Source organism: Quercus lobata, chromosome 3 (genome assembly GCF_001633185.2).
Source record: "Quercus lobata isolate SW786 chromosome 3, ValleyOak3.0 Primary Assembly, whole genome shotgun sequence".
Lineage (NCBI taxonomy): Eukaryota > Viridiplantae > Streptophyta > Magnoliopsida > Fagales > Fagaceae > Quercus > Quercus lobata.
The window spans coordinates 45,977,383-45,993,791 of NC_044906.1; the positions used below are offsets into that span (position 1 = coordinate 45,977,383).

Genomic DNA, 16,409 nt, shown 5'->3' on the forward strand with positions numbered 1-16,409 from the left:
GATATGTATGATTCAACGATACAATAAGATTCATAAGATATGCACCTACGTATCGTACTATTCATTAGCACTTCTCTTTACCTTGACTCCGGACATAGACTTTGGGTAGGCAAGGCCATCTGCAAAGGGGGCACAAATATAGTTCCTAGACCTAACCTAGGTGGTAACTCCATAAACCCTCCACCTCTAGTCCACTTGGCTAAGGCATATTCCTTAGAGCACGACGATTGTGCATAGCAAAGAGGAGTTAGACACTACCATACAATTATTGGGGGCAGGCACTTGCACCCACAACTCATAAATACATAAAATATTGGACTCAATTAAGTAGCACAATAATTTTGTGTTAAAAACAGGTCTATCAACTTGTTTAAATCAAATAAAATTACAAATTTTAATAATAATAAATTCATTTTAAATCCACATGTGTATGTATCGTACGATATGTACGATTCAACAATACCATACGATATGCATGTATCATGCGATTCATTAGCACTTTCGATACGCTCTTACAATACGTAACTTTTTGTACACAATATAATACGAATCACGTATTATACGATATTGATAACTATATTACGGAGTATTAATTGAGCTACATGACTTTTGGCACTTTTTTCCCCCCTTTAAGAACACCTCTAAAAATACCACTCTTATTTTCTTAACATTGTTCTTGCTGGAAAAAAAAAATGTTAAATAAAAAAAAAAAAAAAAAGTAAATTCAAAAAGTCATTGAAATAAAAGTATTCTACCCTTATTTGAAATAAATAATTCACCTCTCAATATTGTTCAAGTTTTTCTACTTAATAAATTCTATTATTAAGGTCATATAATGGGGTTAAAATTGTCAAAAAATTTGAAATTCTTAAATGTTATGTTTTGAAAATGATTTTCTATTATTTATATGTTTATTTACATTTGGTTATTTTTATTTTCTAAATGTAAAATGCATTATTTAAAAAAAATTAAATTAAAATAAAAAACCTATTATATATATTTTTAACATAATATTACAAGTAATAGAATTATTATATATTTTTTAACTATTTTTATCATTTTAAAATTATTAATTAATTTTTTATAACATCATTGGTCCAACCGAATTAGAGCATAAAACCAAGAACCACTCTATTTCCAATTCTTTGACCATATTGGTTTTTAAAACTGTAATTTTAATATAATATATAGAAAAATTAAGAATGGGATGTAAGGCGTATTGTGAAAATGGTTATGTAAAATAGATAAAGTGGTCTTTGGTGATACAAAATGCATATTTTTTTGAAGAGGGATGGGAATGCCTAATGTAAAACTTCTATTATTATTATTTTTTATTTATTTATTTTTTGAAAAGAAAATAGAAAGCCGGTAAGGTAAAACTTAATGGCATAGAAGTCACGAACAACGAGAAAATGCACTGCATAGTATTGGTGGGTTTATGTACACCAAATGCTTCGATTAGTCAATAATTTTAACTATACAAGGCATCAATTTCCAGTTTCTTACATTGACAAATAACGCCACTATACTATATGCAAGGGACAGAATGAACAAATAACATTGAAAAAACATAGCTACAAATTCTATTAATATAAACAAATTGAGAATCAGTTCCTCAATTAAACTGAGGGAAATTAACTTCGCCTGCTTCAGTCATTTTCCCCCAAAGTCTTGCACATCACGTCACACCTTCTGTAAAAATGAGGTGAGAAGATCCCAGTTTTATAGACATTAATCTCTAACACTAATATATAAGAACACACCCCCTTTCCAAGGAATCGGGGGTTGTCAGGGCCGAAAAATTCTCATAGTTTTTGTGACCTGGAGCCTACAAAATGGACACTTGGAAACTGCAGAAGAGCATCTACGACAAAGTACATGGCCACAGGGAACTATTGTCATATTGACTTCAGCACTCAAACAAACTCGACAAATCCATGCCGCCTTTGCTGAATCAGCTTCTTTTGCAGCAACATCAGCCTTTTCCTGCATTGTTGTTCCAAAAAATGACAAATATTTAGTAGAATTAAGCAATCAAAAGATTTGACAATCAATAGTCTCCATATTTAACAATCTTATTGATATGCAACCCAAAAATCTTATCTTCCAAATGATTTTATTAATCAGTCGTATTGAAATGCTGTGTTTCATTCCATATGTTTCTAAACATTCAGACTAAAGTAGTTCATGTTTAGGAATCCCAGATTTATATCCCATATATTACTAAACATTTAGATTAAGGTAGTTCGAGTTTAGGAATCCCAGATTTATATCTCCAGGCAGGCCCTAATAATGTCCAGGCAAAGTCATTTATAGATCCAAAGAAAATCAAAACTATAAACATATATTAAGTAGGAATATTCAAACATTTTTTCATTCAGTACCACATTATGGGCAAAGCTGAATTGACTGGTGGTTCAGCTTATAAAATTCTATGACAACCTACATGTGGCTACTCCCTGATATGTAACTTAAACATTATTATTTCGAAAAAGTCACATATATGCTTCTACCATTGTATACTCAAACTATGGATGACAAAGGATATAATTTAAAACTGCAAGTTACAAACCTGCTCAAGTAAAAGTGCTGCCCGAGACTCCTGTAATTGTTCTTGCAAGGTTATGGTTCTGTGCAATAGAGATTGCTGCTCCACATCCATGTTGATCCCAGCTGCAGAAAGCATCTCATGAACTGCCTGCACCAGTTCTGCAGCTGAGACTCTGCCAAACTGAAGTTCTTTACCAGGCTGCAGCTGTCCACAAAGAAAACCTTCAGTTTAAGGTATATGACATCTGACCATTGAAAAAGTACTGGAAAGTCCACCAGCATGAGCTCAATCAAACAAGACCCAGGCTCTATACATGACTTATGACAATGATTCCTCCATAATTATCAAATATGGAGGAATCAAATATTTTAAGCAGTTGATGAGCAAGAAGCCGCTACTTCCAACTCCACATTTAAGTTTCTATACCAGAGCCTACAAAGTCAATAAAGTCTTAAAGCCTATAAAGAAACTGACGAAAAAATTCCATTCCAAAGCCTATAAAGTCTGTGTTTTCTACAAACTGTAGCTAAACAAGATAGTATACAAGAATGGGAATAAGAGAATGGTAATTGAGTATAGCAAATACATAGAACAAATAAATTTAAAAAAAAGGGTAATTAAACCAAAATAACCCAAGACAAAAGTACAATTTTCTGTATGGTTTATGATGACTAAATGGGAATCATATTTGACATCCATTACTCTGAATATGATCAATCTATGCATCAAGAAGTCTTGAACTAGAATACATGTACAGAGGTGGATGACATTGTTGCAGAATCATAAATATATTTTGTCATTTTTGTTGTGATTATTCTAGGGTCTCTTATTTTTATCTTATGAAAGAAAGGTCTAAATTGTACTCAATTTTCAAATCATTTTTTTTTATAGAAATAAAGACTCAATTTAACGCTTCATTTCGTATTTTTTCATCTGATAATGCTCGTGAATATTTTCATATATCTTTGTCTCAATTTTTTGATGACCATATAATTCACCAATATTCATGCCCCTATACTCCACAACAAAATGGGGTTGCTGAATGCAAAATGCATCATTTCTAAGAGGTCACTCATGCCTTCTTGTTTCATATGCGTGTTCCTAAATCATATCGGAGTGATGCTACTCTAACTGCCTGTCACCTGATTAATCGCATGCCATCCATTGTTCTAGGTGGTCAGATCCCTTATACTATGCTTTCTCCTAATGCACCTTTGTTTCATCTCTCCCAAGATCTTTGGTTGTGTGTGCTATGTTCATATCTTAGGTCCAGGGAGTGATAAACTTGATCCTAGATCAATTTAATGTGTTTTTTTTCTTGGGTATTCTCATACTCAGAAGGAATACAGAAGTTATTCACCTACTCTTCGTTGTCGTTTCATTAGTGTTGATATCACATTTGATGAGTCTCAATCCTATTTCTCTCCTTCGGTTGGTAGTGACAGTTTTCCTCCTTGCCTTCCTCACTTACCGCCTATGTCTCATACTAAATCTCCTTCTTAGAAACCACTCTAGGTATATCGTCATCGGCAGAAACCTCCAATAGAGACTTCTTCCCTACCTAGTGATCTGCCTCCTGATCCTTACTCTCTTCCAATTGCTCTGCAAAGGTAAGCGTACTTGTACCTCTCATCCTATTTCTCACTTTGTCTCTTATGGTCATTTGTCTTCATCTTTCCATGCTTTTATCACATCCTTGAATTGTACTGTTGTTCCTAAGTCTGTCCAGAAGGCTATGTCCATCCCAAGTTGGAAGACTGCTATGAAGGCAAAAATGTCTGCTCTGTCTGAAATGCTACTTGGTCTTTGATTACTCTTCCTCCCAAGGAAAATTACTGTTGTCTGTCGTTGGGTGTATACTGTGAAGTACTTGTTTGATGGTTCTATTGAGCGTTTAAAGGCTCACTTGGTTGCCAAAGGGTATACACAAACATATGGCGTTGGCCATGCAGAGACATTCTCGTCTGTTGCTAAAACTTCTTCCGTTCAAATTTTGATCTCATTGGCTCCTAATTGAGTTGGCCACTGTTTCAGTTAGATGTTAAAAATGCCTTCTTGAATGGCGATTTGAAGGAAGAGGTGTATATGGAGCAACCTCGTAGGTTTGTTGCTCAAGGGGAGTCTAAAAAAGTGTGTATGGTCTTAAACAATCTACAAGAGATTGATTTGGTAAATTCAGTGAAGCAGTTTTAAAGTTTGGATTATAGCGTTGCCATTCTGATCACTCTATGTTTTCTCATACCTTTGCAAGAGGAAAGACTTCACTGATAGTATATGTTGATGATATTATAATCATTGGTGATGACAAGAAGGGTATTGATGATTTGAAGAGATACCTTCAAAACTCCTTTCGAACTAAAGATCTAGGTAAACTTTGTTATTTCTTGGTGAGTTAGCATGATCTAAATAATGCATCAGTCTATCAGAAAGAAAGTATGTGTTGGATATTTTGGAAGAAACTGGCTTGTTAGAATCTAAACTAGTGGAGACTCCTATAGAACCTAATGTCAAATTGAATGAAGATTGAAGATCAAGGGGAGCTGTTATCTAATCCGGAGAGAGACCGTTGTTTGGTTGATAAACTAAACTATCTCACCATTACTCGCTCAGATATATTATTTGCCGTCAATGTTTTGAGCCAATATATGAAAGATCCTTGCCTTCCACATTGGGAGGCAGTTATTCAAATTGTGAGGTATCTTAAAGCACATCTAGACCGTAGTCTTTCCTATAAAGTTAACGGTCACCTATGACTAGAAGCCTATACTAATGCGGATCAGGATCACCATCAGATAGAAAATCCACTACTAGGTATTGCACTTTTCTAGGAGGAAACCTGATTACTTGGAAAAGTAAGAAACAAACTATTGTTGCCAGATCTAGTGTAGAGGCCAAGTATAGAGCCATGGTACACATCATGTGAGCTTATGTGGATTAATCATTTACTTGAGGAATTAAAATTTGTTGTAAAGTTGCCTATGACTATGCATTGTGATAATCAAGCAGCAATTCATATTGCCTCCAATCCTGTGTTCCCTAAGCAAACTAAGCATATAGAAATAGATTGTCATATTACTCAGGATAAAATAGAAGATTGTGTAATTGCTACTCTATATGTTTCTACAAGAGTTCAAATTGTTGATATGTTTAGCAAAGCTTTATGTAAGACTCGTTTGGATTTATTATGTAAAAAGCTAGGATTGTATGATATATACTCTCCAGCTTGAGGGGGAGTGTTATGAGTATAAAGCTAGGGGCAAAAGAATAAACTCAATGTGTGTGTGTGTGTGCATATATATATTGATATATATATATATATATCAATAATATGTTATATGTTAGGGTTAATTTTAATAACCCGATACATATGTTTTCTCCAAAACAGGTTTCTTCCAAGAGAAAAATAAAAACAAAAAGCAATAACCATTTATACATAAAAGTGATTGACACAGAGAGGCCAAACCTGGGATCTTGGTCTTCCCCCACCAGAACTTTCAGGCACCTCAATTTGAGTCCTGCTATCAATTACTGTGTGGGAACTATTCAGCAAGGTTTCTGAGGAAGCATCATTTCCCATTGATATGCTCCTGAATGAGAAAACTTGTGAAGAAATAAGAGGCTGAGTCAGCCCTGGTGCAATTTCCACTTTGAATCTATATAGTGCTTGGCCTGCAAATGGCCTAACATCCTCTGGAACCCGACCATATTTCAACTTTTCTCCATTGTGAGATCGCCATGCCACTATTTCTCCAGCATAAAAAGGTCTTAATGGGTGAAATTGTACTTGTAGAGCATCTTGAGGCAATATTTCCATGCCTATCAAACTAGCGATTCCACTTGTGGGTTCTTTCTTCTCAGTACAAAGCTTCAAAACATCAATAATTGCAGATTCACAGCCTACAGGACAGGACAATAAAGATCCGATGGGTAATGGGGTTGGAGAGCCTAAAACCTGGCTCACAACAATTGCAACAACATCAAAAATGGATATATAGGCTGGCGGTTCAGCGACTAGAAAACAGGCATTTGACCTGCTAACAAAGTAAAGGGTTCGATGTTGGGAGTCATCCTCCCACTCTGGAATCATGGAATCCTTAGTTGTACTTGTAATGCTGACAGAGTTTGGAAGGAGCAAAAAATGAGTATGGAGGCACTTAACAAACTGCAGCTTCGCTGCAACAGATTCTAGTGAATTTTGTATGGTTTCTAAAGTTAAACTACTAATTGCAGCAATGTGACCAGCCATACTATTTACAACAGTCTGTACAGCAAACTGAAATGATCTGCTTAAAAGCTTCTCTCTGATGGCTGCAAGTGGAACCAATCCAATGTATTCCAAAGTCTCTAAATGTTCCCCAGGATCTAGTTCCTACAAACAGATGCAGATTTTTCCAAATCAGTATGAAAGAAAGAAAAAGACGAAACAAGACACTAAGAATACAAGGACTTTTAGAATATCAGCTACCTCTATGACTACATCAGAAAGCTTTTTGATATCCAGGACTGTACTTATTCTGTCTGGAAGATCTGGGTGAACGAATCTTAACCTGGAAGTGTTGATGCATTTGACATATTGGGAGCCAAAAGCATCAATATATACGCAGGATTTTGCATGCACAAGTCTGCAGCCATCATCTGGGACTATTGCTTCTGATTTCCAGATAAAACAATTAGACTCAACAGTCTCATCACAGACAAAGTCCAAAATTTCCATCACGGCACGGAGTTCATTTGGATTTAAACGCTGATATCCACAAGCTTTCTGAAGATTTAAAAGGAGTTCTTTTGCAGAAGCATCTGATAGAACATCCTGAAGTCCCAAATCCTTGAGAATCTTTACGAAAGGAAGATATAAAGAAGGAAGTTCAAATGCAAATGGGGACAAGTTAATTGTCAGATGCACAAAAAGAGAGTTTGCCTTCACCAAACGCGTTCCATTTGCAGCAGGCAGAAACGCCACTCTCTGCAACTCCATTATATCTGCATGAGAGAAAAATTAATAATATATATATTTTTATCTATTTATTAATGGAGTCATATCTGCATAACAGATCTTTTTTTTTTAATGATATTATAATTGAAAAGTAGCAATCAAAATGATGAGAACTTCAGCTATTTCATGACCCTTAAAGTACCAGATTCTAATTCAGCGAGATCTGATTTCTCACCATTGCAAACTTCTCCACATCTATGTATGGAGAAGTAAGTTGAACAAGAAATTACTTTAAAGGCCAAAAAACAAAACTAAACAAACAAACAATCAAAAGACCGAGTTAAAAAACAACCAATAAAAAGAGTTAATATCATCTGTGACCACATTTTGAAGCATACACAGCATGTATGAATGTCTGCATTGGAAATGGAATGCATATCTAATCAGAATACCAAGGAACTCTATGAAAACAGTCAAAACGCTATGTTCATGATCTCACAAAAGAAGAAATTCTGACCAAGGATCTGGGAGAAGCTTCTCTTGAAAAAAGAACAACCTGTCCCTAATATTAGGCAACACTTCTCAGTTTTTAAACAACATTACACATATTTCCATACACTTTTTCACCCACACGTATTTCCAAAAAATACAAACAACGTTACTAGAACAACGTTACCAAATGGCCCCTAAGTAGCTGCAACAACTATACCCCTCACAGCCTATCCCTCATACAATCAGTAATGGCGGATGAACCTCCGGTAAAAGGAGGCAAGTCCATAAAAAATTCTGATGTCCTTAATGTTTAGGGTTCAGGCCAATCTACAATTTCCTCAACCTTTTGTGGGTCTAAGACATGCCCAATGGGGATAAGATGAAACCTAGAAAAATGACTCTATTGGTATATGATACCGGAAAAGTATGGGGCAAATCAAACTTATCTGATATGATAAATAAGGAAGGGGTGGATGCATATTTTTTTTATATTTTTTGGTTATATGAAATAAGAAAAACACTCAAGTATTAAAAAGGATAGGTAAGCTCACCACCAAAGCAAACCCAAAGGGAATAGATATCACCACTCAAAGGAATTTTGCTAACCAGACAAAATTGAATTGGCTCACCACTCAATGGGATACAAAATATCACTACCCAAAGAGATACAGAAACCAAAACTCGTCACCCAAAGGAATCCACTCAAGGGATAAGAGTTAATTTAGAAGAAATTCATCTTCTAAAGCACAAAGCCTTATAAACTCAAATATGCTAGTAAGAAAAGGAATTAATTCTTCTAACCTAGTAAGAAAAGCAATTTAATTCCTAGACATTAATAGATTAGGCCTTAGGCACAAATAGTAGTGAGTTGCATCCATAAGACCACCGGTTGGCCATCTTCTTCATGCATCTACGTCCATGGGGGATTTATCTTATGTCATACCAATCACCAAGTCCTTCAATAACTAGAATCATTAGCAAACGATCATGGAAGATGAGCAATATACCAATTTGGATGGCCCTCTAGCAACATGCACTTAATTCAAAAAGGCACAAGGAAATAGTTAAGGCTTAGGTGTGGAATGGAATAAGAGAATTTCTGTAACTTCTACCACAACCAGCATAAAAAGTTACGCATACAGACTGAAAAAGACAAAGAAGGAGAGATGAAATGATGATGTCAACAAATTACTAGTTTATTAGTAAACAAATTCAAATAAGTAATCCAGCATCAATGGCCAGACACCATGCAGTTTCTATTTAAGCATTTGGTCGTAATATTAAGCAACCCACTTTGACTAGGTAATGGAATTAAACAGCACTGTAAAAAAATATTAAGAAACCCATTTGGCCAAAGCAATGGTATTAAATAGCACTGTACAAATATATATATATATATATATATATTTTAAATGATAAACTATGATAGAGTGAGGAACCATAGAAATTGAAGGGACCTCACCCATTTTCACATCCAAAAGCAAGATAGTTTATAGATCCAATCCATTCAAATAAATCTATAAATCATGAAGATGGACATCTTCCAGAGTTTGCTTATATTAGGAAAGCAGAATGATACATATATTTGTTGCATTTGCACAGTGAATATCACTAGATGTATGAGCCAAAAAATAATTATTTCAATATGTTAGAAGTATATGGTTGAATGATTAAATTTACCATATCCTATTAGCTTAAAATTTTGGAAGAATTGGTAATTTAACACAATAAAAAGAAGCATTCAATTTATATTTCCTGCATTATCATCACTTGCATAAGAGGTGCTAATCATATTGAAGGGCTTAAATTGTTAAAAGACTTACCGTTATATGTGGAAATAAATGAAGGCCCATTAATCTAAGTTTTCCCTAAAAACATAATAATAAATCAATAAAAAAGAACAGAAATCTACCTGAAGAAGAAAGGGAACCCCAAACCTTATCCAAATATTTTAAAACTTCACAACAAGCCTCATCAATGGACATCATGCCTGAAGTAGTTGGCCAATGAGCAAGCGTATCTTCACCACCGCTTCTTCCAATAATCTGGGGCACATTTGTATTAGCTTGATGTTTATTTGCATCACTAGTAATCTTGGATGAAAATATAAGGGAGTTGAGCATCTGACCTTCAAGTGTTTTAGAACTGCGGAAAAAGCTGGAGGGCTCCTGAGGTGTAATGCTCCCCAAGAGTACTCAGGAGGAACAATAGCCTGTCTAGAGAGAATGGGAGCACAACTCCAAGCTAGAGGCCAATCCTTTGACAGAATCGCTTCACTATATGAAGTGAGCACTCTCCTGCCACCTTTCTTGCCTCCAAAATTTGGCAAGCCATGTTCAGCAGGTATGCATGCAATATTGCCAAGGAGATTACAGAAGTTGTTTCCATAAAGTACAGCAAAGTTTGTGAAAATTGCTTCAACTACAGATCCTGCTAATGACCATATTTCCATAGACACTTCATTTTGAGAGTTGGTTATGTCCAACTCAAAATCATCCAAATTCCCAGATTTCATGCATTCACTTCCAAGAAACTCTACTCTTTTGGCACATTCAAGTATTACATCTGCTTCGGTTGCAGTTCGAAGGCCAACTTTCCTCAAAATGCGAAGCCACCCATCTGTACTGAACCTTTCTCCTGGAAAGTTTTTTCTCTCACCAATGAAAACAGATGTTAATAAAGCATCAGTGGGATCAAAGAGATCCTTGGGTCTAAACAGATCTGTTGAAAATTCAACAGCATTCCTCACAAATTTAGTCTCCTTCAAAGCTTCAATTAAAGAAGAATCAACCTGAAGATCTTGCCAATTCGTGTAAAGATAAATTAATATATCCTCCTGTTCAGACTGAGGTTTTCTCTCAAATCCAGGCAACCCAAACCTTGTCAGAATTTGTTGATCATTCAACTCAGGTACCTCAAGTGCTCGAAGTAATGAACATTCAATTGAATCTGTGGAATAAGCGAGGCAGTGCTCATCATATGGTTTAAGGAATGAATTTGAAGAGATCATACATTGATCTTCTCCGTGCAAGCGTGTGTATGATCCCACAACTGTTTTATATATAGGTAGAGAACACAAAACTTCAAGTTCTTCATTTTTGTAATTAGAGCTATTAGAAAAGAAATCATTAGCAAAAAGGGTAAAAAGTTCATCTCGATCTGAAGTCGAAAGGGAAGTAAGTTCTGGGAAATAGCCAGCTTGTTTAGCTGCCACAAGCTTGGAAGCAATAACTTGCCCTAATGATTGGGAAGGAATGGGGAGGCAATTGCATGAAGCAGCACAGTCCATGAAAGTTATATCATAAATGGGTATATTACAGTGGTTCAACAGTGACAACAACCAAGGGTATTTGGTTCTGGATACTTCAAAAGCCAAAACATAGGACTGAAGTAATCTAGAATCAGAAGTGAGATTCATCAGTAACATTGTTGGATCTCTTCCTGTTGCACCCATTTCCAAGACACCATCTGCTGAGCCTGGATCAGTAACTGACGGTGGAATGAAGACCAAATGACACTCCCTTACACGGCATAAGATTGGCCTACCAAGAAAAGCAGGAATCAAGGGCCAATCAGAAAAGAGAGAGAGGTCTTTTGGAGATGAACTGAAAATTTTCCAAAAGAGTCTTATCCATTCAGGGGAAGGGCCGCCTTCACCACCAGAACTTGATGTTTTCTCCCACGAGAACCAAGGAGCCATATTTGAACTCATTACATGACTCACCCAGTTAGCATGGAAAATCAGCTTCATATGACTGGCAAGTAAGTGAAGAGAAAAATTCTGTATTTTTAATAATGTCTGAAGAGTAGGATTTGAAAGAAAATCAGCCAAGATTGATCTATCCAATATCTTGGGATGGATAAACTTTGCTGCTAAAGGACTCATTAGTGCCTGCTGCTCCTTGTCTCCATACCAAAGTTCAGTAACCCCCAACTTTGTTAGATGATTTGTTGCAGTTGGACATGGTAAACCATTAAGCTCAGCAACTATTGATAAAAGCTTCTGGTTTACACTTCCACTGCTGCTATTACTGCTACTACCAATGGTATTCCTTTGAACTAATGGCCCTCCAGTTCTACCAATGTCTTCAACAACTACCCGGCCAAAATCAAGTATAGCCTTCCCCAAACTTGTCACCATTTCAAGAGCATCTCCAGAGCTAACTGCACCCTCAGTAGACAACCCAGGAAAACTACGCCCATAAGGGACTAAAGCAGATGCCCTATTAATAGAATTGGAGTTAACAGGGTTAGGTGATGCATCATCTTCATTAAAATTAGATGTTACTGGGAGCTGAATATCCGACAAGCAATACTCAAGAACATCCACATAAGTATCAACTGATCGAAGAACAATAGATGTTAAAGAAGCCCTAAGAAGATCTCGAACCATCTTAGGTTTAATTTCTCGAACTGTTGCCCCCACGGCTTGTATCTCAGTTACCAACTCCCATGGTACTGAAAATACTGGATAATGCTCCTTCACAAAGCTGCAAACTGTACCTGGAAGCAAATTATCACCCACCCCATTCCCTGGTTGTGAAAGAAACATCCCCTCTTCGGCCTTGACTAAATTTCCCGAGTACAGCTGCCACACAGGAAGATTGATAGTATGAACATAGAAAGGCTTTATTACCTGTTCAATTAGGCATTCCCAATCCGCTTTTAGCATCTCTGTTGAAACTGAATTTTTTCCATTGCCACTTTGATTAATCAAGGTGTGCTTGCTAGTCCTCGGCCAGAAGGAATAAATTTGATCTCCATAGGCCTTCAAAGACAGACTAATTGCATAAGCCGCATTTGACTCAATTGCAGAACTCAAAGGGTCCCGACTTATCTTTTGGATTTCCAGTATCATTTCAATGTAGGAATCACGAACACAAGCCATCAGTTCTCTGTTCCAAGCTTCAATTAAGTGATTTCCAGGATCAGGCTGTGCCACTACCAAAGCTTGCTGGTCTTGATGTTTAAAGAGAAAACGACCTCGATTATGACACACAAGGAAACATCCGAAGACAGTGACAGGAATATCTACCGCACCAGACAAAGGAAGAGGAGACATCATGGAACTTGTTAAATAAACATCAGTTGGATGGCCATCTCGGGAAATATGTGCTGCAACTCCAGCAACAGGAGTCAAGTTGTATGCCAGATATCGCCTGCAAGAATAAAATGATGCCATCAACCACGTCAATTCAGAGAATGTTGCAGATTTTTTTTGGGAATTACAAAGGGTGGGATAATTATCCTAATTAGTTAATTTTGTCTCAGATTGAAGCTGGATAATAGTTAGGATGCAAGAAAGACAGCCACCAACAAATGGTTTGAAATGGAATGTAAAAAGAAGAAAATGAGGAGGGAGGACACACAAAAACCAAGAGACAGCAACAATTTCTTTGCACCAATGAATGAATTTGGAAATAATCACATGTTACCTCAATTTTGGTAAAGGACCAATAGGCCAGGGAGAATGCACTGTAGAATAAACTGACGTTCTAACCTTGATTTCAAAGTAATTAATAACTAAACCACTGAAATTCTGCTCAATGAGAAGAGAAATTATCCTTCATGAAAGTGTAATGAACAGGAGATGAATTCCCGTATACAAAAGTAGGTTGGAGAGTAATTAGCACAGAGAGAATATGAATTTAAGAAGAAAATATTAAAACAAAAAGGAGAAACAAGAAGTTCTATTTCTAAGTAAGCAAGGGCACATGCAATTCTTGATAGCAAACTTATGCTTAGTACTGTAAATACTGATTCGCAAGTGCTCAACTGAAAGAATGATATTACAACAGGGATGCTGAAAGTTCAATAATTACAAGTTTCCTTATCAAAAGTCAAGCAGTTAGCATTATCTATGATATTCATCTTCAATATCCTTTATGACATAAAGAATAGCATATTTTTTGATAGATCGTATAGAAAAATATACATAAAATTCATGTTTCAACTCAAAAGTACAGTGACATTAAAGGAGAAAGCCTTATACACACTTCACTTTCAAACATACCTATCAAGAGCCATGTTTCTTGTTTGCCCAGAACCCAGGCTGAGGGCAACAAGCCATTGATCAACAACTTTAGTTCCTCCTTGGAAAATGTTCACATCTATTATGTGCAATTTTATTGCAGCGCTTGAGCTTCCAAATAACCTTGATATTTGGAACTTCCTCCACTTCTTTTCTGAGAAAGGATTCCTCATATTAGCAGATGATGATTCAACAAAAACCGAATAATCCTGACATGGCTGTGGGTTTCCTTTGTCCCATGTTGAGAGTGATACCTGTTAATATATAAAACTTACAGATAATATGCATTCAAAAGACAAAATTAAAAGAAAATAATAAATAAATTGTTGAAAGAGATCATAAAACAACAATTGTTTCATCTTTTAAGAAGTAACATACACTCCTAGCAAACAAGATAAATTAGAGAATCAAGTTTGGTTCCTTTTTCTTCTGAATAAACTAGTATCTTTTTTATTTTTTTAATAGGTTAAACTGAGGTCTGTTAAAGAAGTTCCATCATGCACGTCAAAAAGATGAAGTCCTAATATACACACGGCATTAAGAGGATTGGTTGGTGAGGTAAAATGGAATCTTCACCATCACTGAAAACACCTTATCAATGTCAATACATTTCATTCCCAAATAATTAATTTCAACTTGGATATCCTTAATCCAGTCACTTGGCTCCCCCTCATCAGAAGTCCAATTATTTTCAAAGCTAACAATTTGACGTTCTCTAGTAGTCCTATTCTCATGAGGTTCAACAATCTCTAGTGGAGGATATTGCTCCCCCTTCTCAAGACCTCCAAGGTCTTTCATTTCATCATCATCCCATATAGCCTTAGCATTTTCATATTCTTCATCACCTATCACTTCATCTGAAACACTATTAGGCAAAGAGAATTTTACTCTCTTGGTATCATCACCATCAATCCTAACTCTCAACTGTGGATTTTTCTCAAAATCTTTAATCTCATTGAACTTCTTCTTATAGGCATTCACACGAGTCCTGTACATAGCGCAACAAGCATGCCCTCTTGCAATAACCAATGATCCCTTCATAAGTTTTCATCTTCCATTTCCAAGGTAGTTACAATAACCCGCTCAATCCATAGACAATGTAGAAAATACATTCATCCTTAAATCTGGAATATATCGCACATCCTTCAACATCATGGTACTACCAACATTGGTTTTGATGCACACATCACCAATTCCCACAATTTTCGAATAACTACAATTACCCATCTTCACTGTACCAAAGAGTCTTACTTTGTACGTGGTAAAAAACCCTTTTGTAGGGATAACATGGTGGGAGGCTGTCAAATCAACAACCCACTCAACATCATTATTAGCAACAAGCTCACACTTTTGCTCTTCAACAGAGAGCACCACAATGTCCTTAGCAATCATAGCAACTATAGTATTTTTCTCACTATCATTCTTTTCATCTTTACCTTCAATTTATTCTTTATTCCAATGCCAAAAATTTCCTTCTTTTCCAGAAAAAAGCATTCTCTAGTATCTTTAAACTGAGATCTATCTCTTGATTGTGACCTATTATTGGATTTAACTAGATCGTTAGGTCCCCTGCTTCTACCTCTGCTCTTGTTTTCCATGACAAAAGCTTGATCTTGTGCATTGTCTATACTCGCATCTCTCTTGTGTTATCATTATAATTGAGTTTGCTTTTCCCTACAGAATTGCTTACTGTCATTCTCATTGCCTCTTAACTGTTTAGAAAAAAAGCCAAAATAATCAATAAACAAATCTCATCTTCAAAATCAATTTCCATGGAGGATAATTGATTTGTAATCGCATTGAACTCATTCAAATGTTGCGCTACAGGAGTGCCTTCTGCCTTCTTCAGATTGAACAACTTCATCAGATGCACCTTGTTGTTAGCCAACAACTTTTCATATATACTAAACAAAGCCTTCATTAGATCCACTGTGGTCTTCTCCTTCATAACATTGTGTGCAACTAATTTTGACAGAGTTAATCGAATAACTCCCAGTACTTATATATCAAGAAAATTTCATTCATCATCTTTCATAGTATCAGGTTTCTTCCCCAAAAGAGGCAAATGCAACTTCTTCCAATAGAGATAATCTTTTATCTGCAGCCTCCAATACCCAAAGTCTACGCCATCAAACTTCTCAATTCTTGATGTCTTCCCTTCTTCTCCAGCCATCGCTTCCACTTAAACCTATGTTATGATACCACTTATTGGGTCCCAAATAATATTATCACCAAAACTATCAATCCAAAATAGCAATCACACTGGAACACAAATATTTACATGAAAGACCCTTTCTACATGAAAGACCCTTTCTCCATGAAAGGAAAAACCATGGGACAAATTCCGAATAATTTAACTATTATCAAAACAATTACAATAATTCTCAAAGTTTATGCCTAAC

General features: G+C 36.0%; 1 protein-coding gene across 1 annotated transcript in view; it reads right to left on the reverse strand.

Moving 5' to 3' along the window:
- Positions 1 to 1,403: 1,403 nt before the first annotated feature.
- Positions 1,404 to 16,409, reverse strand: part of LOC115981926 (sacsin) — a 49,099-nt gene continuing 34,093 nt past the window's right edge. Inside the window, exons 7-13 of the mRNA XM_031104365.1 lie at positions 13,990 to 14,261; positions 10,105 to 13,135; positions 9,889 to 10,021; positions 7,017 to 7,531; positions 6,015 to 6,920; positions 2,573 to 2,755; positions 1,404 to 1,986 (exon numbers count right to left, since the gene is read on the reverse strand). Coding sequence (XP_030960225.1) covers positions 1,789 to 1,986; positions 2,573 to 2,755; positions 6,015 to 6,920; positions 7,017 to 7,531; positions 9,889 to 10,021; positions 10,105 to 13,135; positions 13,990 to 14,261 — 5,238 coding nt within the window. The 3' untranslated portion in view covers positions 1,404 to 1,788. The remainder of the gene's footprint in view (positions 1,987 to 2,572; positions 2,756 to 6,014; positions 6,921 to 7,016; positions 7,532 to 9,888; positions 10,022 to 10,104; positions 13,136 to 13,989; positions 14,262 to 16,409) is intronic.